Below are 27036 nucleotides of genomic sequence, written 5' to 3'. Positions count from 1 at the left end.
GAGCAAGCCTGCTGTAGAGGCAATACTGTTGATAAAAACGTAAATGTTGAGAAATGTGCCTGGAGGGCTATGATAAGCAGAAAATAGTCATGGCAGTGGAATCCGTTTGAAAAAAACTATTTTCTCTCCAGCTCTTTTAAACAAGATGAGACTGACATTCCTCATGAGGAGAAGAAAAAACGTTTTGTTCAGTTTGCCTTCTAGGGGTTCCATTTTTGCTCTCTGGCTGCAAGTGGGAAGGACCGTGCGGGCTGGAAGGAACTTCAGGAGACATTCAGTCCAACTTCCCACTCAAAGCAGACTTGATAGTCAATTCAGACCCGGTTGCTTGGGCCATTGTCTGGCTGGGCCTGAGAGCAGAGATTCCACAACCTCTCTGGGCAGCCAAGTCCAGTGTTTAAATAGTCCTCACAGTGGCTTCCCCCACAGTGTATCAGGTCAGAACCTCTCCTGATTCAATTCATGGCCACCATTGCTCGTTGTCCTGGATGCACCCCAGTAAAAAGCCTGGCTCTGTCATCTTAGCAGCCCTCCCCATAGATATTGACACGCAGCTTTGTGGTCTCCCAAAGCCATCTTGTCTTCAGGCTGAATGGGCCCCATTTCCTCAGCTTCTCTTCACAGGGCAAGTGCTCCAGTCCCCTGACTGTCTCGGTGGCCCTCCTCTGAACTTGTACCAGTTTGTCAACGTTTTTCTTGTATCGTTGGGGCCCAAAACTGGATGCATTACCCAGCTTGTGTTAGACCATATCTAGAAGGGGATAATCGTTTCACCAGATGTACTGGCTTTGTGCTTGTTGGTATGACTTAGGATGCTTTGGCCATCTTTGCTGCCAGGGCGCGCTGCTGGCTTGTGTTCAGATTGCTGCCCTCAGGTTGTTTTTGGCAGAGCTACTTCCCAAGCAGCAATTCCCCAGCCTGTCTCATAGCCAGGGGCTCTTCCTTCCCACAAGCAAGGCTTGGCATTTGTCCTTTCTGAACCACATAAGGCTCCGTAGACCGATTGCTCCCTACGGCCTTCTGAACAGCAGCCCTGCCCTCAAGGATATTGAATGCACCTCTGAGTTGGGTATCATCTAAGAGCTAAAGTGGCATATTTTTTCTTCCTTCAGGCCACTGATAAAAGATACTAAGCAAGGTAGTCCACTTGGAACTGGCCTGCAGGTAGATACATACTGTTAACCACTGGCCTTTAAGTCTGATCCAGGCAATTTTTTATGCAGCTAACAGTCTGCCTATTTAGACTATAACATCCTAACTTGGATATACCAGTATGCTGTAGAAGAAAAGACTGAAAGCTTTGCTAAAGTCCAGGTAGACAACATCCAATGCTCTCCCTCAATCACAGATCCCATCATAGTATCATGAGGGCAAACAGGTTGGTTGGACATGGTTTACCTTTGGTAAGTCCATGCTGACTGGTCCTGGTCATGTTGTTCACCTTCACGTGCTCAAAAGCAGCTTCTGAGAGGATTTGCTTGGTGGTTTTCCCAGCAAGCACAGTGAGGCTAACCAGCCTACAGACCCATGGCACCTTGTTGCCATTTTTGAAGACAGACATGGCATTCACCTTGCTTCAGTCATAGAGGACCTCCTTCATTCTCCACAATGTTTCAAAAACGATAGGGATGATAAAGGACGGCCTTGCAGTGACATTGGCTTGCTCCCAGTGCTTCCTTGGGCTTATATGGGTTGAGATTTCTTACGAGCTCCATGACTTGATCCTCTTCCACTACTGGAGGTTCCTCCTTTCTCTGAATCCTATTTTGGGGTGCAGAGGTCTAGGAGACAGCATGTCCAGAAACTCAACTTTGTTTCCCTAAAGTCTTTATGTAATTTTATTTTAGTTTATATATTCATAATCAGCTCATACTATCTACCACACTTTGCCTGAGATGGGGCAACACTGTGCAAGTGTTTGCTTCACTTGCATGGGACATACTTGAAATGGTTAATGAGAACCAATATTCCTAGAATACACTGCCTTTCTTTTGCCTCCTTTAAAAAAGGAGGAGTGTGTAACGTGGCTGTCTGGAGGAACCCGTTCTTCCTTGTGATAGTTTGCTAGATTGTTTGCGTCTGATGGTTGTGAATGTTCTCGCGGAGGAACTCACCCTTGCCACGTAATTAGATAATTAGTTTCCATCTTTGATAGGCAATGCTGCAGCTGGCAGCGTACACTGTCCCTGATAATGGATATAATAAATGAGGAAAATCAGCTAAATTAATTTTAGTATGAACTAGATACCCAGGCAAGTGCACTTAATTCCACAGGCAATTATTTCTATATATAGAAGTATTTGGTCTCAGTGGATGTACTCGTGACCTTATCAAGTACTCAGCAGAGAGAAAGGAGGGAGTTTGTAGTGTATGTTTATAGAAATACAGTGGAAATCAAGTGAAAAATGCTTAATTAGCAGGAGAATTAATTAGTATGATTGTAGCTAGGCAAAGGGTATGGATAACTTTCTGATGTTTTACACCACTTCAGTCTTTGTGCAGTTTCCAAAAAAGTCTGTTTATGCCCAAGTTGCGTGGCAGCATTTTTGCCTTTTCCATGTATGAAGTCCCTCTGCGGCCATATCTCCTCCCTGTTGGCTAATTTTGTTTGTGTGATGCCCTAGAAGTGAGGCTGCAGCTTTAGTTTTGCTTTCACGCTGCCCGAGAGTTCGTGCCCTTCTCTTTGTGCTGCTGTAGAAGGGCATGGTGCAGCTCCCCAGCCTCTGAACAGGGAGATGGCAACTTCTGTTTACCTTGGATCTCGTACACAGGCTATATGCGTTGCCTGTTTTACAGCCTGGATTTGGAAGGATATTCCAACATGCGTGGAGAATTTATCCATTAAAAACTTTCTTGAAAGGGATACACCAAACAGAAAGGGTAGACTGCATTTTAATTTAGCTAAAAAATTTACCCCCTGCTTGCTTATGCTTTTCCTTTCCCAGGGGTATTTTAACATAATCGTTTTTCCTTCGTAAGGTGTCTAAAAACTGTCTGTTTTCCAGGGAAAATGTTGTGAACGAAATCAAGTAGTATAATGGGAAAAAATTACTCAACGTAATGATATAAAGAAGGTGGAAAATAAAAGGGGAACTGGCATGTTTTGCTGATAGCCAGAAAAATCTTGGAAAAATTGCAGAGATTATAGACAGATCACTTCATTTCTAAGGTTATTATATTACACTATTTTTAGAAGATTTTAAAAATAAGTTTCTCTCGGGATTTAAGGATTTGACTACTTTAAGGGATGTCTTAATAACGCAGTCTCAACACAAATCCATTGTCCTTAATTCTTCTTAAGAAAATACAAGAAGTGAAAGACTAGAATCAGTAAAAATTTTTGATTTTTTTGAAGATAGAGCAGATCTGGCAGGAGAGGGACTCTGCAGTCAGTGTACTTGGGTGAATAAGGCTCAGGAGGCAGACTGAGCACAAGAATCAGCAAAGTCTGCATTCTGTGTGCTGGAGAGTTTTCACTGAGCTGCATTAATGGGATGCAGCTCCTGGCTGTCTCTTGTACCCCTGTGATTTCGGACGGCAAGCCACTACACTTACCCTGGTTATGTTTAGCAGCACCTGACTGAAGGCTTGCTGTGATCGTGAAACATCACGTGGATGTTTTATTTCTCTGTAAACAAAAAAAGAGTATTTTTAGTACAGTTGTATATTCCCTGCTTAGGCTGATTTTTTCCCAATCTCTTTCCTGAAAGGTTTTTGACATAAAAAGGGCTTAAGATTACAGTGGTTTTTCATGTATTCCAGGAGTTCTTTTTTTAATAGCTGAGTGTCTATAGGATCAAAAGTATTCCTAGCCTTAGAAGAATCATAGGCACAGTGGCTCCTTGTTGCTGGTTTATACTTCAGCAGCAGCAAAAAATGCCAGGAATGCACTGTATGATAGCAGTAAAATGAAGTATAAAATTGTGCCTGTGCAGGGGGTCCTGGCAGTTCTGTATTGCCCTTTGTTGTGGGGCTTTAGTCCACTGACCACTGCTTGTGCCTGGGAAGGCAGCACTTACCCATTAAAACTGTCTGGTTTTTAATGACTAAACAAACTGTCCCCAAGTGTACTGTCATTTAGTAGCAATCACCCCCTTGCAATTATCAGAGACCCGCTCATTTAACAACTCAAATAAGCCTTAGTTACCTTATTCCAATCTAGTACACGCCCAGCCGTTGCCCTTCAGTGTGTTTATTGCTGGTTACCTTTCTGTGAAGGTGCCCCAGATAGGAAAGAGAAGATTACATAAAAGCTATCCAGGCGGGAGGAATAGGGATATATTATTTTTTGAAATCTGGCAAATGTTGAGGACTGGTGTGCTACCAAAGGGGACAAGACTGAAGCATTTCAGCATCTCCTGTCAAAGGTGAGAGGGAACTGGGAAGTAACATTATCAGAATCACTCTATGGGAAGTGTCTAAAGAGTTGTTAGCACACTCGGTCTTACTGATGCTTGTACCACGAGGAGGAGAGACAGGCTGATGTTTTAAAATGGAAGGAGGTAGATCTAGTCTAGATATAAGGAAGAAATTTTTTACGCTGAGGGTGGTGGAACACTGGAACAGGTTGCCCAGCGAGGTGGTGGATGCCCCATCCCTGGAAGCATTCAAGGCCAGGTTGGACGAGGCTCTGAGCAACCTGATCTGGTTGGAGATGTCCCTGCTCCTTGCAGGGGGGTTGGACTAGATGACCTTTGAAGGTCCCTTCCAACCCTAACCATTCTATGATTCTATGTTTAAAAATCTAGATAAGGATGTTTTTCCTATATGAGGCTTCCTAATTAGAGCAGAGTTTCTGTCTCGGGATACAACCTTTCATGTGGTAAATGCTCAGTTACAAATGTATGAAGCTATTGATTTTCTGATGCCTTGCCGGCAGCTTGTATATTGAATATTTAATGTAACCCAAATACTTGTTTCCTAGAAATACTAGGAGATAAAAAAAAAACCAAACAAAACAAACCCAATCTCTAGAGTTTACAGTTTAACCAGTTGTATACTGGACAAACTAGAGAGGAATGTATGAAATGTCTGTCTGTGGAATGGAGAGGGATCCTTTCCAGCAGACATTCAATGTTTGCACTGACTTAAATGGACTTGGATGGATGGAATTGCAGATGGACAATTGTTGAGCTTTGAGTGATGAGTTATCTCCTGATTTGTGGATATCTGTGAACTACTTTGAAGAGGTCTATGAAAAACATTTTAAGAAAAGCATTTATGTTACAAAGCAATTCACATATGTCATTTTTAAGGCAGCTGAAGATCATAACTGAATTTTTGTGAGGGGTGTTCACCTGTAAGCACCTTCTGAAAGGATGGAAAAACATTGCTCTAACTTATGTTTGAGCATGTATTCTTTACACCTCCCTGTATTCCAGGATTAGTTCTTCTCTTGCTTTCAAATTTTAATGAACAAAGCAAAACTTAGTGGCTTTTAAAGTTAAACTTCGGAGGTCCTAGATTTATCTCCAACCATAGGAGAGCTCTTCAACATAAACTAGTAAATAAACTAAAACAGCCTAAAGTTAATTACATCAGGACCTCAAATCAAGGTTGGATCTCTTAGTAATTGAAGTCATTAGGCATTCTGTTTATTTAGATGCTTGTAAGATTTAAATCTTGGGTTTTTAAATTTTTTTTTTCTGCAGATTTTAATTAAATGAGCAAAACTTAGTGGTTTTGCTGCTTCCCCTAACAAGAACTTCAGTGTCATTGTTCTATGCTTTTGCTTAAGAGAAAAGGAAAAGGGGGAAGGCAGCTTTATTTTCTTGCTTGGAGATGCTGTTAGATATGCTATTAGGTGTATTAAAATAATTGTAACTTAACTATATTTAGTTATGCAATATCCTGTATTGTAAATATATGCTACCTTACTTGAAATCTTACAATGTAAACGAAACAGCAGTCATCTCTCTCAGCTGGGGAGATTCTGCTTCACTGCAAGTACAAGCGAGAAAAAGAAACTAGAGACTGACTAGTGGGCCAAGCTTTATAACCCATGTGAGAGACATGGGGAACTTGTAAAATACCAGTGAAACTGGTTTCACAGGATGAAAGGATTTGGGGAGGTAAGAAGTGTGGCTGTCGTTAAGTCCTACAGCCGCAGAAAGAGGATTGTCTGCAAATGCCAAAACTGTTGGATAAGATGTGCCTGCTTCACTCTGCCATGCCTTCACAGACGGCTGTGCTTTATTAACGAGGTTTATTGAGAGCAGTGCTTCACAGGGGCTCACCTTGCTGTGATACAGCTAGCAATTTTGGGAGGAGGTTCTGGCCTCCTCCTAGCTGTTGTATAGCTGCTGTACCACTACTTGAATAAGTTTGCCTTTTCTCAGGTGAGCTGTGGATTTCACATCCTGTGCTAACGAAAATCTCCCTTTTCTCCAACTCCCTAAAAAAAAATAAAGTTGTACATGATTTTCAGGAAGAGAACAGATGGAAGAAACGCACAGAAAGCCCCTGTGCAGCACCGTGATGTCCTGTCTCATACCCTTAGCAAAATTGTTGTACTTGTGTTAGTAGGACTGTGTTTCTTTTGGACTTGGACTTCATCATCTGGATGTGCCAGCTCAGGTTGATGACATCACATCACATCTGTTTCCCCACTAAACAAGTATCCGTTCAATGCACTGTTGCGTTTGTCCCTTTGTCAGCATGGTAACTAGTTGTAGGGTTTTTTTTTCCTTACGCTCAGCTTTAAGGCTGTTTCCAACATTTCAAGGCAGTCTTGTACTAGTTTCATGTTAAACTAGTTTTATTTTTGATAAATAAACAAACAAAACCAAAAAGCCCAACTCCAAGCCTGATTTTTCTGAGCTAATGGATGTCACATCATACAACTGGAGCATCCCATTCAGAAAGGAAGAAAGAGAGCAGATTTTATTACTGTGATGATGCATTGTGCTTCCAGCTGCAGCAGAGCAATCCCCATCTGCCTGCCTTCAAGTTCTGCTCGCAGAGCTGTCACCCAATCTCTGTTGTCTCTCTTGCTTCCCTGCTCCAGTTCTCATTTTTCTCCCTTCCCATTTTGTTTACCTCTTGTCCTACCCTCCCGTTTCCCAATCTCTTTGCCTCTGGCACTCTTAGAACTGCAACTCCCAGAGTGCTGATTAATCTTTTTACGTTAACAAGTCTTAAATTCAATAGCAGGAGTTGGAACTCTACCAGGCATTGGAGAAGACTCTGACCTTCATCTTGGATTGCCTCAGCCCAACTCAAACATACCAGAAAGGAAGAGATGTGATTGATTTAGTGCTTCCCACCTGTTAACATGGAACTTCAGAACCATGACAATTTCTGTAACCCTACATTTGAGCAGTTTCTTGTGACACCATGGTGTGTTTACTGGGATGAGATCATGGAGGACAGCAAGACCTCTGCATGGATATGTAGAGTTGCATGTTTACAGACATTTTTGTTGCACAAAATCTGTGAAACATGGTCTAAACATTAGTGCAATGAAACCAAAATATATAATCAGATATTTCATTAATACAAGTGCAAAATCTTATTTTTAAATTGCAGTCAGCGGACTTCACTCCATAGAAGTATCAGCAGTGGGGACCATATGGAACTTTTATGCTGTCTTAGTAATAGTATATCCTTAAGTTCCTTATTTCACCAGTTCAGCTGCAGAGTTCTTAGATAAATGTATGCGCATCTGTTTTTCTCTATGCAATTGGCTATTTCATCTGGAATCTTAAGATGTGCTGTGGGTGGTCTTTGGCAAGCTGGCTAGTTGTGTCCTGCTCTGCAAAATGGAGAAAAGACACTGTTTGTGGTCCAGTTTGTCATCTTTTTAAGTTAAGCAACAGAAGATTTCAGTCTCATGAACCTTTTGAGCTGACTCTATCTTAACAGAGCAGTCACTGATTTGAAGAGGAATTGTCTTAATCTATTTATTTCTTCAGCAGGAGGATTGCTGGGCTGAATGTCAGGGCACTGCTGTTCCTTTCTGACATCAACTACATGAAAGAAGTAGCATAAATTAACAATGCTGTAGGCTATCTAATACAGGAGTATTTTTTAACATTGCCCTGGAACAGAGACTGTGTATGCCAGTGAATTTAAAATGAGTGTATACGTTCTAAAATTAATTCAGTTTATGACCTCTGTTGATCCTGACACAGTGCCAGCTAGATTGAGTTGGTGTCAGCAATATTAATGCCGTATTTATCAAGAGATTTATGACAGGCTGAGATGATCACGGTGCTTTTAGGCAGCAATAGAGATTGAGCTGGTTTAGAAGCAGGAAGTGTAGATGCAGGCTCAGCGTTTCACTGCTCATCCTTAGCGTTTGTAAACCTTCCTCTGTTACAGCGTCTGCTGTGAGACTAGCTGTCAGGGAGGCCCGGGGAGGGTCAATCAGTCAAACAGATTTCTGACTGATTATTTTTAACCACTTCCCCTGATCCTTGTTGAAAAATCACTGTATCATTTGCTATGGAGCTGGTTCTCAGGTGTTAGACTGAGTTTTATGCTCCAAGACAGTTACTCTTGTCAACTGCCTACGAGATGGTAGAAGCTGCTTGGGCAGGGATAAGCCTTGTTACTAAAACTAAAATTATTTAACTTGATGTTTTAATAAATTTGGTAATAAAAGAAATAACAAGTGAGGGAAAGCTCACTAAATCTCAAACTTGAAAAACTTTTAGACTGTTTAAAGCTTTATTTCCTTGTATTTAATTCAAGGCAGGATATCCAAATAGCAGAAAACATGGCTAGTTAATGACAAACAGTACTTGAGTTCAAAGGCCAGAATGACTAATCAGAAAATACTATGTCTAGAGATTTTTTCTCTTTATTATTTGTAGTTGTTATCTGTGTGTGTTTTATCATTTTGAGAAATGAAATAAATCAAGGTGATTTTTAGTGACACATAGTATGTCCTGGGCTGAACTGGACAAAGTGCTTGCTGACCTTGAAGCCTGCAATGGTTTTGTTTCAAAGATAAGTTTGCCTGCTTGTTTGCATACGTATCCAGAGTACTGCAGGAAAGACTTGAAAGAAAGACTCCTAAGAAATATGAAACGCTGAATGAAAAACAAATAGAGGTACCGTAGTTGTTTAATGCGGATTTCTAAAATGAAAGTTAAGGTAGTTTAAATGTGAAAGCTTTCCTCTGCCAAACATGCTGATAGAAGAAACAAATGTGTATTTGCTTACTGGTATGTTGTGGAAACTGTCTGTAGATTCCAACTTTTTTAGCTACATTGTGCTCTGAGTCAGATTGACAGGGTTTTATTATAGCTGGGACTGAGCTGAAAGCACTTTAGAAACAGTAGCTACCTAATGCAGAAGTTCTCTCCAGGTCTCTACGACAACTGCATTACCTTCTTGGAAAACTTCTCACAGATATTATGTTCTTCATATTCTCTAGAGTTTTAAGAATTAGTGGATTCTTTTTATCTCCAAACAAAGCCCACAGAACAAATATATGTAACAACTGTGTCTATAACCACCCATTCTGCTATTTATTTTGCTTTGGAAGGGCACTTACAAACACAAAGTCCAAACATAATGTAAGCAGGATGTGAAGTTGATATTTTAGTGACCTAAATAGAGTGCAGCATTGTAATGTCAGTGCTTATACGTGCTTCAGCCCTCAAGATACCTGTTCTCACTCTGTTGGACCAAATACAGTATCTTTAGCTTAGTAATGGGAGGAATTTTCCCCCTCTCATTCAGTGGTACAAACACCCAAGATTATCTGCTTCAAAAGTCACACTTTTGTTGTATAACATACCTGTTCAGAACTGACTGAATAAAAGAGGTGACATTTTGATGGGCTTGACCAAAGGTAATCTAGGGACAAGTTTTACAGATGAAATTTTGCTCTTTGATTTCATTGGGATTGGATTTTACCTGAATGCTTTTAACTCACCCTCCCACAACCATCCCCCAAGTAATTTGTATGACTCAGCCTTCAACATAGGTACGTAATTCATAGAACATTTGGCAAGAGAGCTGTGAATAAATGCAGCAAAGGATGGGAAAATCTAAACGGTAAAATCCACCTGGATTATGATGAATTCACAGGAACTTTATGCTCCCTGAAAGTAGCATATAACAACAACTGTTAAATATTTTAAGTCTTGTTATTTAATATGGGTAATAATAAAACCAGGAGTAATTCATAGACAGTAGATTCAACTTCAGAAAAAACTTCCAGCAAATCCACAAGGTAATGAGAAAGTGTGTTACCATGACTGTAAGCTCTCCAAGATACTGATGGAGAGATCGCTCAGTGGGTTTAATGGAAAATCCAGGCCCACACCAGAGACAGGGAGTAGATTGGACCTGGGAGGATCTTGTTTTTCCATTTATAATTCTAATTATTAAGCACACTGTATGTTGTCCATGAGTAGGAAGCCAGTTAGACAAAAGATTCAGCAGTACTAAAAGGGCACAGGGGAGGGAGTTGGAGCAGTGCCTTCTGCCCCTGGGAGACATCTCTAGCTCTCCTGTGATGGCTGAAATTCTTTCAAACATTCATTATTTTTTTTAAATGTGAAAATCTTTTCGTAAGCAGGATGCAAGGAAGAAGATGCAAGGTACACAGGAGACAGTTGTATTCTGGTGAAGTTTCACAGATGTAATTTGTGGCAGTAAAAACACGGACTCCGTGGATGGTGTTCTAGAGACCTTTATTGTTAGTCAGCATTAGTCTTTTATAGTCTAAGTTTCACACAAAGTGCACACATTTAATCATCTAATTTGATTGGTAGCAATATACTGTTCACACGCCTTATGCTTCATTTGGATTGGTTATAGTTTTTTGGTTGTCTTTACTATTTTTGCCTTTGGTATTTCCTTATCTTGTTCTAGTTGCTGTTTTTTTGTTATTGAGCAAGTGGTGTTCAAGGACATAGCTCAAATTCGTCAATGTCAAACAGCTGTGCTGCACTCTCTGCCTCCACAGTAATTCTTATGCAAGCTAAGTCATCCTAACTGTTATCTGCATATGTTGTTATTACATCAGGAAAATTGAATTCACTGTCTCCTCATGTGTTTCAGGTCGGCAAATTCCACCCTTAGATCCTCATGAAAATGGTAACAATGGAGCAATCAAACTTGGAAAGCAGACTTCACAGACGGGTAGGCGGTGCTGCTGACCCAACTTGATCATTTTAGATTTACTTGAAAACCAGCACCATTTGCTTTTTTCACTGAGAAAGGACTTGGTGATCTCAGTGACGTGGCTCCTTATCTTCAAAGCAGCAATTTCAATACTTCCCATGAGCAATAATGCAAGGATCAGAAGCAGAACGCTTTACTTCAGAGGGATTTTGCAAAACCTAGTTGGAAAATCCTCTCTAATATCCTGTCAGAATTACAACGTCAAAGTACTCCGATCCTCTGTTTAAGCCAATGACTGTGGTTTGGGTTTTTTTTTTTTTTTTTTAATAAAAAGATCCTTTTATATATAAATTTTAGATTTGTCACAAAAACTTATCTTCTTACATTGCAAAGTGGACTTGACATGTTTTTAAAGTTTTCTCTGTAATAATAGGATGAAAAAACCCATAAAACCTGAGTTTTGTCTTACAGTTTCTCTGCCATCTTTCTAGCGGGACTTGGCTTCAGTATTTTTGTAAATCTGTAGCTTCATCTCATACTTTCAGTAAACATCAGCAAGAAATGGACTGAATTTGCTAACTAGGAAAAAATATGGATCTAAAGGGTGAGTGAGTGCAATTTTTACAGACCAGAAGTCAAAATCTGTGTCAGGAGGTGCTGTGTATGTGAAAGGAGGAGTTGTTCTGAAGGAGACTCAGAACATGCTGGACCCCGTGCAGTTGCAGTCTGGTCTGTAAAGAAGTGAAGATGCAGCCACTGTGCTTTGCCTGAATTGATTCCCTTTCTACAGCACAGGCTTCATGAATTACTGAAATTGTAAAAAGAACACAAACGCCAGCTTAATCTCCACTACTTACTGGGTTTCTTCCAAATCTGTGTCCCAGACCAGAGTTGTCACTGCTCAAAGATGCCACTTCTTTGGTTTCTAAAAGAGAGTGCCACACTGCCCCACTCCTTCATGGTCTCACTGCAGCTGTCCAAGAAGTCTTCAAGTCAGAAGAATAATATTTCTGTGCAAAAACATGTTAAGAGTACAATATAATTTGGGGTTAAAGGCTGGAATCTAATAAAACAAACCAGAGCATTTCTTTGCAAATGCAATTCTGTGAATTTGTGCAGTAGTCCCCTCACCCATGTGGGGATGTGGTATGGAAGACCTACTGCGTGGTACCTTTGAAGCTTGATGTGCTTGAAAATACAGTGTAGAAAAAAAAAATCCAATAGGTGGTTAGGAACTAGAAATAATGTAAAACTTTGTATTCTCCACTTCCATCATTCATTAATGTGTGTGACTGAGATGATAAAATATGAATTTATCTTCTTCATCAATTTAATTGGAAATCGGAACTAGGGTAAGAATGCAGGCTTCAAAACCAAAGCTCAGCCTGCATTCCACAGCATTAATTTGTTCTCTTATGAGGAAAATTAACCTCGCTGCGCATTTGTTGGGGGACTTTGGAAAAGCAAACAAAAGGGAAAAACAACTTTCCACAATAAATCAGGAACAGGCAGGCTAGAGCTGGGTTTCTGTGTTTATACATAAAAAAAACAGACCTTATTGCTTGGTTGTGAGATTGCTTTGATAAAATGGCACTAATTATGGCTTGAAACAGAGCCAGATTAAATCAACAGGAATGTTTCTTTGTCTTCAGAGGGCTCGAAGTAGTTATAGGTGGGAAATGTCCCACTGGATTTTATCTAAGAATCTAATCAGCATTGTTTTTTTTCACGTATAATCCATTTCTCAGTTATTTTGGACTCCTTTGAAAGCACTCATGCTTGAAAATATGCCCTTGAATATAATACACAGACTCAGACAACTAGCATGAGAAAGGAAATTTTGGGTAAATTTTCAGTTGTCACCTGTACTGATACATGATCCACGTCGCTGCTTTATTGCAGCAACTATTTTACAGATAATCGAGGGTTATTTAAGTGAAAATTCAGCAATCATCATTGTTGATAGTTGGGGAAGGAGACTGGCTTCTTTAGGGGACATTTAATCCCATCCTAGAACAAGCAAATCTGCCATGGGTGCCTGGCTCTTTCACCTGGCTGTGGAGGGAGAGGTTAACCTGGCCTTCAGTGCTAAAAAAATATTAACTTACCAACATCACAGTTTCATATAATTTATGGGCCTTGTGACCAATGCTGCAAGAGATCTGGTTCTTCCTAAATAAAACCCAATAAAAGGCTAGACCTGTTACCAAGAAAACAAGGTCAGATCGAACCCATGTTTTTAAAGGTGTCATAAATTTTAGTTCAATATATAGTAGTTATGCATAACTGATTTTTAAGCTTTCATAAATCTTGTGGCATATTTATTTTTTGTTTTTTTTTTTTAATTTGACATCTCAAAACTCATCAAACTCTCCTTGAGATGTCCGAAAGTTTTGTAAGACAATTCTGCTTGTACCTGTATACTCTTATTTATGCTAGAACTGGCAATTGATGCTGATCTGTATGGACTAGGTATTGTCTTGAACAACCATCTCTCACAGCTGTGATTGAACTGTGTGTGAATCCAAACAGGTTTATGAGTTATATGTTAAAATAGTTCAAAATTGGAAGTTGTTACAATGGATCTCTGCAAAATTCAAAATAGGCTTAAATATATTTTTGCATTTGGTGGGCCAAATCTAAATCACCTTATTCTACTTTTAGTCAAGAAAAAGATTTAAATGAATAAGGATTCTATTATATAACTCTTAAGATTTGGGTTACAGTGAGCTTCAGTAGGGAACTCTGAAGTCACAGGTGAAAAAATAACAGGCAACTGTGCTGTGCAGAGCAGCTGGCATTTTTTTTGAAGACAGGGCTCACTTTCAATGATGATATTGCCTCTGCTGTTTGTCAGAGCTAAAGTGTGGCTTTAACCTGCCTCTTCAAATGGGGGAACGGTTTATTTTAAAATTTGTGATTTTCAGATGTAAAAGTCATGATTTCTGCTTCCTTTTGTTGCCTGTATTTCCTGGAATGTACCGCCACCCTTCATAAACTGCCAGAAAAATGACATACAAAAAAGCCCCAAACTCGGGAGTCAAAAGTTTCAGCAGAAACCGGAATTCCTCTTAGTATTTAGTGGCTGGTGAAAAGCTAAATTACTGTACAGGAGCACCTGACTCTGTAGCTGATCTGTTCTAATAATAAGAGTAATAATAATAATAATAATAATACTAGTGCTGCAGTTCTCGGTTGGCCAGCTGGTGCTGGATTTGGCCAAGATTGCTTTTCTCAAGAGAGCTGGCAGCAGGACTGAAGCAGAGGCTGCAGTGCCAAGGATGTTTGGTGGAGCTTGTTTCCACCGTGACTCAAGACTGTGACTGTCCAGTTGTGGGTGACTTGCTTTTCTGGCTTGTCATGAACTAGTTTAAAACCAAGATTATGAAGGAACTAGTGTTCATATATGCTCTGCATATGTGTGTGTATATAAGTACAGTTTTATATTGTTATGCTGACATGTAGTGTTTTTTCACTATGTCTGGATCTCATATACTGCACATTGTATTCTGTAAGTACATTTTTTTGTTAATGGTCATTTCACCTTTATGAACTTAAAGTTATGGATCAAAGGTAGCAAGAAGATGGACATACATGTAGGTACAGTTGTTGACTTGCCATTCTTATTTATGAAAATGGCATATTATAGAAAAGGTTTGTCTTGCAGACTGAGAAATCTAAAAAAGGCCATTATTATCCAAGAATTGGAACTCAGAAGTAATAAAGTTACATTAAAAAAAAAAAGTTTATTACTTTTATTCATGGTACAGCAGTCTATCTAAACTGCTACAATGTAACATGGGTTTGTATCAATACCTAGAGAAGTTACCTGCCATCCCTTGCCTTCACCAATCCTTCGTGGTACCTGGTAATGAGCATGACTGGATAGATTGTACATGCGAGCACTCTGACTATAATCAGACCTTTTCAGTACAGCGATGATATATTTTACTATCCTACCCTTAATTATTTAAACCAGAGTCAGTGATAAATTGTAAGTTTAAAATCACCTGCTAAGTACTCTTCCTTTTGTTTATATAAAGGCTTTGACTGGGCTGGACCCACTCGCTTCATGTATGGGACGCTGCAATCTGTTAATACTTTACCTTCTGTTTTACATATTAATTGTATCATATCTAATAATATTTTTTTTTGCCCTAAAATGTAGTTTCTGTGGTTTATTTAACCTACAATGATTAACGCTAATAAATGTTTTAAATACCTCTGATTTGGGGATGTCTCTGGTTTCAACAACGCAGAACAAAATAGGTCCCATTTTTTTCACATCATTTGCTCTTGAAAAAGGGCTGTCTGCAGTCTGTGGGTTGCTTACCTGGGATTTAAATGCTGCTCGAAATGTGTGTGGCTAGCCTTTTAGCAGAAACTGAATGCGTTCCTGGGGGATCCTGCAGTGCAGGTGAACTTTCAAAAACCAGAACAAGATTATCTGAGAATGTATCCATGCGAAGAGAGCCACCTGAGTGACCAGTATCAGCTTGGAAATTTAGAATAGTAGCTGTCAGTAACAAATGTGTTTATGGTTACCACTTGCTTTGAATAGCAACCGTGACTACTATGGCTCATAAGACACTCTCTTTTGTATGTTTTTTATGGTACATTTATTTTTTTCCCTACTTTATGTCCCTCAAACTTGTTTTTAGCAATTAAAGATTAACACTCCCTGAAGAAGTATGCAGTATTTCATACCTCTTAGTGCTATTGTTTGAAGAGGTCTTCCAACTCACCAGAAGTTTTTTGCACTGTCTGGTTCATATTTTCAAAGTCGTTACCACAACTGTGTGGACTATGAATAATGGGTTGGGTTTTTTTAAGGAAAAACAGGTTTTTGGAGTAAGGCTTTTCTAACTACCGTGATAAATTCAATGTGCACCAGTACACAAGAAGCACAGTAATTCAAATAACAGCACAGAACACCATCTCCCTATGAAAGGAGAAACCACCATTTCAAAGGGGATTACGTAAGTTGTGAGTTTAATGACTGCTTGAAGATGCTCGTCAGGATCTGTTCCCTGCTTTAAAGCATTTATAATCACATTGAAAAAAATGTGTCTTATCCCCAGCTAAGCGTAAATAAAAATGAACTCAGGTACGTAACCATAAAACGTAAAAGGTGATGTTCTTAATTCAAGGAAAGCCTAAGTAAGCCCCTCTTAATGATTATCAGTGTGTTGGAAAATCAGAAGTGAATGCTGTTTTTCCTTTCAGTGTGGAAAGAAAGTTGTGCCCTTCAATGGATCAGTTCTTGCATTGCCAATGGGATGTTTTACATGGCTTGGAAGCATGTTGTCGTAGTGCCTTAGGTTTAGAGTTGAATTTAGCAATGAGAGGGAAGCTGTACATTTGGCTGGAAAAAAAAACATCCTCTGCTTTCCTTTTGAAGATTGAAGGTTGTGTCTCAGGATACTTAAGGAAAAGTATTTGACATTTCAGCCTTCAAAATCTTCATGATTGCGGCTTCAGTCTTTCTGCAAAGAGCATCATAGGACACCCTGTTGTGATGTCCTGAGTGCTGTTCTGAAATCAGGACAGCGAGGCTGGTGAAATCTGTGTATCTACTTCATACCTCCACCCCCTCACCCGATCTGTAAAAGTGTTCAGGCTACTACCAGGTTTGTGAAATGCCTGCTTTCCCTGAAAGGAAAACAGTAAGCTGCAGGATTATTTTTTTTTCCTCTCGATGTTGTTTTACACAAGGCTACAGAGTAATTTTATTAAAAGCATTAAAACACACATGAGAGGATAGACTGACTAGAAATATTTGTACAAATGCCTCTGTTAATTGGTGGAGGTTACTCCCTAAGGACTCGGCATCAATGACAGGATGCGTTCATGTGTAATGGGGTTCTTGACCATTAGTAAGATCTGCTTTTGATAACATCTATTTTTTAACAGCTGGACCAGTGGTAAATTCAGTGCTTGATATAAGTGCTCTCTCACTGTCCAAAAGTAAGGCTCTTCACTAGAAACTGTAAAATCAATGGTTGACCACATTTAGCAGGTTAGGATGAGAAGGAGTAGGTAATAGTATAATACAGCCTTTTTCATGTCTGAAAAATCTATTTCAGATGAGTTTCTTCTCTTTTGATTAAGAAGAGTCCTTATTGCAAAATATCTTTATTTCTGATACTAGCAAGTGGATCTTGATGCCGATTACTTTGCATTATCACTTATCACTGCTGTGTACTTTGTAGGAACATGAGGACAGGCTCATGATATTAGCATTCATAATCGCTGTGTGTTCCATAGATAAGATGGAGAAGCATTACTGAAATTGTTTTGTAACATAGTTGTTGTGAAAACTGAAGATAGTACACTGGCAGAACTTGAAATGTAAGACACTTGTACTAACTTGCATTTAGTGTCACACCAATTAACAAGTTTTTAATAAGATGTCATTATTCAGTGCAAAGTTCAGCAGTGGGGTGGAAGAGAAGTTTTAGGCTCCTGATTAGGTATTAAACATTTATCAGCTTAGGAAGAATTTCTTTCTTCTGGCTGTTAAATTACTCCAGCCAGAAATAATTTTTATCTCTGAGGCTCCCTGAAGTATTAAAAAATAAAAAAAGCTTTCTTTGAAAAGTACTGACCTTGTTTTCTCAAAACCTCCCTGAGAACCCAAGCTTTATCTTTCCCATCGTCCATCAAAAGTTCTTTGAGACACACCTTATTTCTGATGAAACACTCAACCCTTCTGATTACTACACTCAGGATTTTAGAAAACAAAAGCATTTCCCCTGAAGTCCATTTAATTCACATTTATTTTACTTAGTCACTGCCATCCCTGCTCCCTCCATGACAGTAAAATACGTATTTAAATAAGAAGATAAATACCTAACAACTAAATCGCTGTTCTCCTACAGTAAGTAGGGTACTCTGGGGAAATGATCTGTTACAGACTAAGAGAAGGACAATTTCTAGGCTTCTGGTTACATATTGACAAGTACCAATCAATAAGGAATTCAGCTTACATGTCTAAGAGATTCTCTTGAGGAAAACGAACATCACGTTCCTTCCTCTTTGTCAATATATCATGACTTGGGGGGCAAGTGATAGCATTGCTGTTACTGCCTTAAAATAAATAAAAAATTAATAAAATGAGAGTAAAAGTTTCTTTTCACTTGTTTAATAGGGTTGAAATGTAGGTTAAGCACCTTATAAAAGAAATCCCTGTTTTTTGTCATCTTTCAAAGAATCTGGCTGCTTTGCTGACAAATACATGTCAGGAGTTTTCAGAGAGGTTTAGAAAGAAAGAGCAATGCATGCAACCTGGATGACACAGTGCATTTCAAAATCCCTTCCCAATATTCTAGCTCTACAAAAAAATAAAGTCATCAGCAAACCTAGAATAACTACTAAATGTCTGAGTTCTTGTCTGTGTTCATCACTCATCACGTGGGACAATTTTGCACTGTAGATATTTAGCAAAAAAGCATAAAATGTGTAGTAGGAATCTAATAAGAGCCTCAGAAAGAAGGACGTTCAAAATAAAGACTTAGATTTTCTGTGCTATTTCTTGAGACAGTCAGGAACCCAAATAAGAATGACATTGCTTTCCTGGCACCATTCCCTTTAGAGATACCGTTTGTCCTCTGAGTTTTACCACACTCCGTAGGTCATTCCTAGTTCTCAGGGAAAATTTGCTTTCAAGTTGGCAACCCGAACCATGTGCTGGCAGCTAACCAGCTCTCCTCCTGCGGCCTTTAACACCGGAATGGTTTTCCCCATAGTCACAGTAAGGAGGGACAGAAGTCTTATTAGCGACTGACGTTTCTAATGGAGGTGACTCAGTCTCTTGGCAGTTTTGAATACAAAGGAGGCTTTTGAGATACGCTGGAAATACAAACTCATAATGATCTAGGAAAGGGCTTTCAACAGGTAAACGTGTTTCCTTGTGACAGAGATACCAGAAAATAAAATGGATTTTGGAGGGTTTTTTTAATAAGTTTTTCACCACAGTCTTTTTTTTTTTTTTTTTTTTTTTTTTTAATGTTTTTAGGAGGTGACGCTTCTGGAAGGGAAATAGGTTTCTTGAAATGAGAACAGAGACAGAATTTCACATTGATTACAAAATTCTGAAGAGGGAAAATAATGTTTAGAGCTGAAAAGAAGGGAAAAACAACATGATGATGTCCTACACTGGAAGATACTCTTCATGGTGGGTCACAACCCCAACAAGGTGATAGAGAAGGAACAAAAGCGATGTTTGAAATAGAAAATTTGCATTTAGGGTAAAAAGGATATCACATTATAAATGCTCAAGAGTACATATACATCCATTTCATGGCACAGCCATGTTAACTCCTTTGTGACCTGAGAACCCTAGCTAAAAAATGAGCATAAACAAATACAAGGTTAAGAGTGCATCTGGTGCCTAGACTCCACCAGTCAAAAATGATACCATATCTTTACCTGTGGGTATACCTGAATTTACATAGTACAAAGTTCACTGACTAAAAGATGGTACCTGTTCATGTAGTCCATGACAAAACCGGTTACTGAGTTGCAGCTCTGAACAAAGGGCTTTGGCTAATACATTCCAGTGCACTTATGTAGCCACTCTGCCTGCATGGTTTAGCTATTCAAGAAGCTAGACTCTGGCTGAACGACGCCTTAGAATAATGGGTAGTTTTATCCGAAAAGGGCAAATTGTTCCAGAGAAGACTATGGAATAAAGGATGAGGTAGTGATAAATGTATCCAAGTAGATTTGCATTGACGGATTTAACCACAGCATGTAGTAGGTACTTAAGTACTTGCTGCTGGGAGTATAAAGGCTTTACAATAACACAACATCCATCACTGAAAGACAAAATGGAGGGATTTTTATTTTATTTTTCCCAGGAGGAAATTGATGCCTTAGAAAATCCACAAGACTTGAGTCATCAAGTCATCACTGTCAGCAGGCATGTCTTTCAGACACCTCGCGTCATCTCACTGCGAATCACACATCAGTGAAAGATGCATACCACGGCAGAAAATTGTACCCTTTCTCGTGTGATAGACATAGTTTAAAAAATTACAGGGCCTGAAGCAACTACCAGATTAGAAGGAGAGCCTCCGTCTGAGAAGCCTGTTTTGCATCACATCACTGACAGCAAGGTGAGGATGTCTGGGAGCTACGGGTTTCAAAGCTCTAGGAAAGTGGTTACTTAGCTATTTGGCAAGATGACTCAGCCCATGTCTCTAGTAGTTCAGGAGAGCCTGAAGGTATTGAGGCTGCCTTCTGACAGGTCTGCTTTTGAAGAAAGCTAGCTTTTTTTTTTGTGAAATGGTGCCAGAATTCCCATAAGAGATCCCCATTTTCTGACATGTTAGAGGAAAGATGTTGTGTTCCCTGCCATTTTCAACCAGCATTGGAAATTTTCCTTCCACTTAGTGGGAGCTCAAAGGCATAACTAAATCCTGGATGTTAGATAATTCAAGTATGTATTTTAAACCAGATAGCCACAGGCAAGAAATTAGAGTTCATGAACTTGTGATTTTCTTTTGGTATCTTCAGGTCATGCTGGAAATGTAAGCAAGCCCTGTTTCAAGCTAAGTGGCCTATCTGATTTCATACACAATGATGTCATAGAAAGTGTGTGATGAGGTGATACAAAGATTCTCTGTCAGGTTTCACAGTCATCTGCAGTTTTAAACAGAACCGTTGCTATAATGTCACAGTTGTCATTTACCTATGTTCTTTGTACTCAGAGCTGGTCTATGGAGAGCGAGATGTTGACCGATTATGATGGAGTATAAATTGTCTCCCTTCTACCACCAGGGTAAATGCCTCCATTTAGGTATCTGTCCTCTCTTCAACTGCCATTCTTCTATGAGGCCACCAAATAAAAGTAATTTTGTGTCAGGGCTTTGATGCCTTGGTGTACGTTGAATTACCACACTGTCAGGCCTCCATGCCAACTCCATCACTTTCATCAGAACTGGCCTCTGTATTGCCTCATACAAGAGAAGGCTTCACGGGTGTTTCTGTGCATTTCTAAGTTTTCCTGTGAGGCAACTGCAAATAATTAATTTCCTTATGATGTCATCTGCTATCTTCTGACGACACAATGAAGGAAAGTGTTGAGTTTTATTAGCTACTCAACTCACACAAAGGCAACAGAGTGAAAACTGAAAATGTGCAAAAGTCTATTTAAGCTCATCTTGGGTAAACTCTACAGTTCCAGTTTCTAGAAAAGTACTCAGATAATTGATAGATGTTGCTATGGTCATCGCATCAAGCAAATTACTTCTGCTTGTGTTTAACAATGACTTGATCTACGTTATCCAGGCTGAAACAATCGGAAGTCAGGTCAGTCATAATGTGGCCAGAAACCCTCCCATCCTGTCCAGTCTTTTATAACACATTGTTAATGAAATTTGTTAGAATTGAGTCAGTGGCCCAAATGAGTCATTCAGAAACCTCTATCCAGTTCACCCTCTAAGAGACAAACAAAAGATTTAAAATCTCATCTTACTTTTCAATAAGTATAAAGGAAAAGAAAAAAAGTAAAGAAATATCATGCATGATGTCACTGAAATACACAAGATTTCCCAACTGGATAAAACTTTTTAAGGAAGAGCCTAATTCTCAGATTTAAAATGTGACTTAGTAAAAACACAATGATGCGGTTCCTTGCTTTGCTGTCCATCAAAGCTATCCAGATCAAGTCTCCTAAGATTTGCTGAAGATTACATGCCAGACTTGGAAATTTAACTTAGAATGTGAAAATTGCCAAAAAGAGTGATCTTTTTATCTTAGCCATCCATGAGATTGAACATCCAATATTTTAACTTGGTTAAAAGTTTTGTTGCTGATGCATAAGCCAAAATCCAGCTCAGCTGTTTCTATCAGTATCATACTGTCTCTGAATATCTAACAAGAGCAAAATGCAACTATTCTTTTTTGCCTTTGATGTGAGTGAAACTGAATTCACCTGGGGACTCATTTCTGGATAAGAAAGCACAGTTTTTACTAAGCTACTTGGAAAAACTGTATTTTTTTCTGTTATAATAATGAAGTGATAGAAATTCTTTCCCTTTCACTGTATGTCTGAGAGAACGTTCATCAGTGAAAGCAAAACACATTTAAATCTTCGGGGTTGAATGCTCCCCGGAGTATGACAAAAATTGGTGGAGATACTCTTGGAGCCATTCATATTTGTTCTGAACAAATACTGGTGCACAGGGGGACTTTCAGATGACTGGTAAAAAGAGAACGTGGCACACTGTAAAGAATAAATGTGATGGGTTCAGATAATTACAAGCATTACATAGACCCTGGGCAAAATACTAATAGAGACATATATGGGAAACAAATAGAAATTAATTCATAGTTAGTAGCTTATGTAATGTTAATCAATGTATTTTTTTAATGGAAACTAGGTGCATTCAAGCAACAAGATGAGATGAGACTAAAATGCAGTTGCTTAAGGTAGATGCATTGACTTAATACAGATGGATTACTTTAAGTCATTTGATGTAGCCCTGCATGACAATCTGGTAAAAAAACCCCAGTAGTATACAAAATCAATTTAGCTGTATCAAATGCTCTGCGAACCAATTAGCAGCTACATCAGCATGTTTCTACTCTCTTCTAATGGGTTATTTAGCGGCTCCAAAGGAGCCAATGCAGTTCAATGTCTTTATCAGTGATCTGGAAGAAAACATCAACTCTTTGCTAATAACTTTGCAAATGACACCAAAATTGCTGGAAAGGAAAGAACAAAGATAAGAAAATGATGTAAGAGTATTTAACATTGTGCTTCAGATCTTAAGTCTTAAGCCAGTATTTAAAAGTAGGCTGAGTCTCAATGTGGAAGAAATACTATCTGCTATCTGTCTATGGTGGGACTCTCTGAGGCCTCTGCTTCTGGCTCAGAGAGGGAGGGTGGTGGATGAATAGAAGCTACTCTCTGATCCACTACAGATTCCCATTTTCCTAATTTCTATTATTTGCCTTACTCGGGGAAGGCAAAATGCAAGGAAAGGCCAGGCACAGGACGAAAACACATTCCAGGTTCGCAGTGGCTGACTCTGGTTTTCTATTAAATAGCTATTAATTTATATTAATTTTTTTTCTTATACTAGGGACAAAGGAGGAGAAAATACACCTGCTTCATTTGAAATTGAAAGAAGGGGAAGCTTGCTGTCCTGTCTGTCTGCAGGAAGAGAGGGGCAGGAGCGATGTGGATTAGGAGGGAGGGAAGGGAAAGAAACCCCAGCAAAGGACAGAAGTAGTTTTGGGGTGACAGAGTGGAAGCAGAAGGGGCTCAATGCACTATAGTGTGTTTCCCTCTGAAAAGCAGAATTGAAGCCAGGAAACCTGCGGATTAAAATAGTGATTGCATAGTTAAAGTCTGTATTAAAAGGCATGCCCATAAAATATTTACAAGCAGTTAACTTTATTAATCTAACAGTGACACATCAATGTATTTATCTGCAACAAGTATGTAGACACAGGATCCAAGTAGTGGGTGAGTGGGTACGCTCTCCTAACCTTCCCTGTTAGTGCTTGGTGTTGGGGGAGGAACATGATGAATATTCATGGTTGTAGGTGGAGAGTCGTGCACAGGGTTGCAGTACCCATAGCGTAGGTAGGACTTACTGCAGGGCAGAAGGGACTGGGTTGCTCACAGGGAAGGGGAGCATCAGGGAACAGTGCCCTGCATGACAGATCATTGTCCAATGAGCGCACATGGGTTGGAAGTGGCAAGATCTCACATGGGGTACTACAGGTCAGCGCACCTTTTGCTACATAGGGCTTTCTGCAGGCCTTTTTACCTCTTGCAACTTCAAAAATGCTGTTGGGTAGTCCAGCTTTGCCTCTGCAAAGTGTTCATACCTGTTTTAAGGTGACCCACCAAATTACCAGAACAAAGTCTGAAAGACATGTCCCTGTTTTTGTGCAGTGTATCAATTGCATATTGCAATCTAACAGATCCCCTTGGGTATCATTTGTACAACTAAGCTATAAATAATTCAGTATTTGGCAGTCAAAAATTCCATCAATAATATTATGCAGACTTTTTTCTTTTTTTTCTTCCCTGAATGCAGAGTAAATACATATTTCATAAATGATCTCTCAGGTAGAGTGTTCAAGCTTGTGTGCAGACACAGAACACATCTGCAACAAACAAACCAGAGTGGGGAGATGATTCTAGAAACCTTGTGTCTTTACTCCTAGAGATGATGAATTAATCAAGAGCAAAGATCTTTCATGTGTGTCTTACCCCATATTAGTAACCTTAGCTTCCTGCATCTGTCAGAGGAGCATTTTGAGCACTTGCTTGTTTCTTGCTGCAAGGCAAGAGTAACAGAGAAAGAATTTCCAAGAGATGCATGCAACCCACGAAAGCAGACCGGCTGCGGATGCCCACAGGAGCTGTGATTTTGCAAATATGCAAATTCTTAACTTCATGCATATTAGTATTCCTCCGGATTGCATAAACATGTGCAATTGCAGAAGCAGAGCTTTAGCTGGCGTAAGTGCTTGTGATTTAATTGATCATTCAGAGAAGGAAAATCTTTATGTTATTTAGTAACAGACTATGGGGGAACGGATCTTTCCTCATCAGTCACTATGCAACCAATTGAATTGAATGACAGTTTGAATTTCTCTGTCTCCTCTTCTTTTGCTCTGCCCATTTTCAGGCTCTCAGCTAATTTGATCTTTCAGCAGAGACAAACATTTCATTCCCACATTCATGATACCCATTTATTTTTAAAGTGTTGTTAAGATAGTTTTTGCTGTCTCTTTCTGTCTGTCCCTGCTTAATTGATGTAAAAAAATTGCTGTTTAAAAAGTTTTTCCTTGAGAGAAATTGCTAATTTTTCCCCAGAGGTCTTCTTGTGTCTGTCTCCAGTCAATTCTACTCAATTTTGTAAGAAAAATCTAGTACTGCTTCTTCAGCATGTGTTTACTTTCTCTTGTAACCACTGCAAACTAATGTATCCTGGGAAAAAGGAGATTCTTCTCATTTGCAAATACCATTAACAGACTTGTGGACCAAATTCCGTACGCAGCTCCAAATTACACACTCAATTAGGGCCTCATCCAATGCTTATTAAAGTAACTGGAAAAATTCCCCCTGATTTTAATGGACTGTAGCTCAGACCTCAGGGAATGGACATTTCCACTGCAGATGATCAGTTTAATCTTTGAGCATGCTGGAATTTACACAACGATAGACTCATAGGGCTGGAAAGGACTTCAGAGGTCACATCTCAAGGCAGGATCAGCTAAATTTATGTCTCCCAACAGATGTCTAACCTCGTCTTAGAGGTCAGTGACTGGGACTCAATGGATTGCACTTCCAGGCAATTTTTTTTGTTAATTATCCCTACCCTTAAAAAATTCTTATCTGCTCTAAATCAGTTCTTGCTCTGATCTACGCCCATTACTTCCTGTCCTATTGAAAGTAAATGACAGCAGGCTATTTTCTTTCTCTTTGCAATAGCTTTTAACGTATTTGAAGGCTATTACTGAACATATGAGTCAATCTTGTCTTCCTTAGGTGAAACCTCAGTTTTTCAATCTGTTCTCATGTTTCAATCTGTCTCTTTTCTGGACGTTAGTCATTACAGGCATTCTCTTCTGGACTCCCTTCAATTATCCTACATCTTCCCTGAAGGACAGTGCCCAAAATGGGACACAGCACTTCAGTATAGGTCTTATCAGTGCTTAGTAGAGGGAAAGCACTTAATGTATCATGCACAGTCTCAGTACAACGCTTGTCTTTCACACATCAGTATGACATTATTTGCTCCTATTTACCTTGTGACCCATTGAAACTGAACCTAGTCAGAAGGTCGAAATATAATTTGAGGGCTTCCTGGGACTGCTCAGGAGATGCTGAGGGCAGAATTAGCATTGCAGAGCTGCTATGTGTATTAACAGAGCAAATGAAAGGGGAAATTTGAATCCCAGTTGCCAGATGAGTTCTCCGAACTGAGACTGAGAAAGACCATGATGTTGTTTGCAAGAATATCAGATAAGAAAAGAGATGCAATGACCACAGGGCACTATCACGCTGTTTCTGCAGAATTACTTCTCAGGTTAAGACTGTTAAATTTAAGAGAGTTTTTATCTTCTGGAGATGAGTTTCAACTATGTGCTTACGTTTGTATACTTACCTATGCATATTTGATTTTTGGCTACTTTTTAGCAAAGTGTTTGTGCATTTTTAGAAATGCAGCAACAGCAAATAACAACCAACACACATACATTTCATATTTTGTATATTGAATTGTTTCATTATATCCCTCATGAATTATATGAATTCTAAGAACCAATTATTGAAAATAGTATTCAAAAATCCATTTCCTTAATAACTTAGTCCTTTTTCAAAGGACTAATGGCTTTTAGCACATTTGAAATCAGTTCAGGAATAATTAAGTTCTTTAAATGCTACTTTATACCACAAAGACAAGGCAATTTCTGTCTTGTTCCTACATAAGCTAATGGTCTAGGGCATTTTTGTGTTCAGAGAAGAAAATCAGGTCCAAAGTATGAAAAGTGCATCAAATTTTATGCTATAGCTATTTATGAGAACGCCATTATGTGTTATTGGCTTGTCTTTACTTGAATAGTCAACATCCATTCTACGCCTTTATAATAATACCGCTAGGTAAAGAAATACACTGTAGTTGAACAAACTTGAAGATATTCAACTAAGATCTACTCTTCCAGTCTGTGGCAACACTTGAATAATGCCATAAATCTTCAATAATAGCATGGAGTGCAATTTTACCTTTGATTTACAATATAACAAGTGGGCTTAAAGTTATATATGGAACTCATTAGCAGTCAGTAAATGATGGCTAGAGCCTGCTGTACGAACAGTTTTGTGTTTCAGATGATAAACAGCAGCACCAAAAGCCCAGGTATTTCCTTAAAGAAAAATTAAAACATGCTCTTACCTTTATATCTTTGAATTTTGCAATATTCACT

General features: G+C 39.1%; 1 protein-coding gene across 2 annotated transcripts in view; it reads left to right on the top strand.

Moving 5' to 3' along the window:
- Positions 1 to 15305, top strand: part of RAB31 (RAB31, member RAS oncogene family) — a 64575-nt gene extending 49270 nt beyond the window's left edge. For both annotated transcript variants that reach the window (XM_086740619.1, XM_086740620.1), the window contains exon 7: positions 11020 to 15305. In XM_086740619.1, coding sequence (XP_086596745.1) covers positions 11020 to 11117 — 98 coding nt within the window. In that variant the 3' untranslated portion in view covers positions 11118 to 15305. The remainder of the gene's footprint in view (positions 1 to 11019) is intronic.
- Positions 15306 to 27036: the final 11731 nt, after the last annotated feature.

The sequence above is a fragment of the Chlamydotis macqueenii genome, chromosome 2 (genome assembly GCF_036417535.1).
Source record: "Chlamydotis macqueenii isolate bChlMac1 chromosome 2, bChlMac1.mat, whole genome shotgun sequence".
Taxonomy (NCBI): Eukaryota; Metazoa; Chordata; class Aves; order Otidiformes; family Otididae; genus Chlamydotis; species Chlamydotis macqueenii.
Note: the sequence above shows the minus strand (reverse complement) of the source record. Positions and strands in the feature narration are given on the sequence as shown.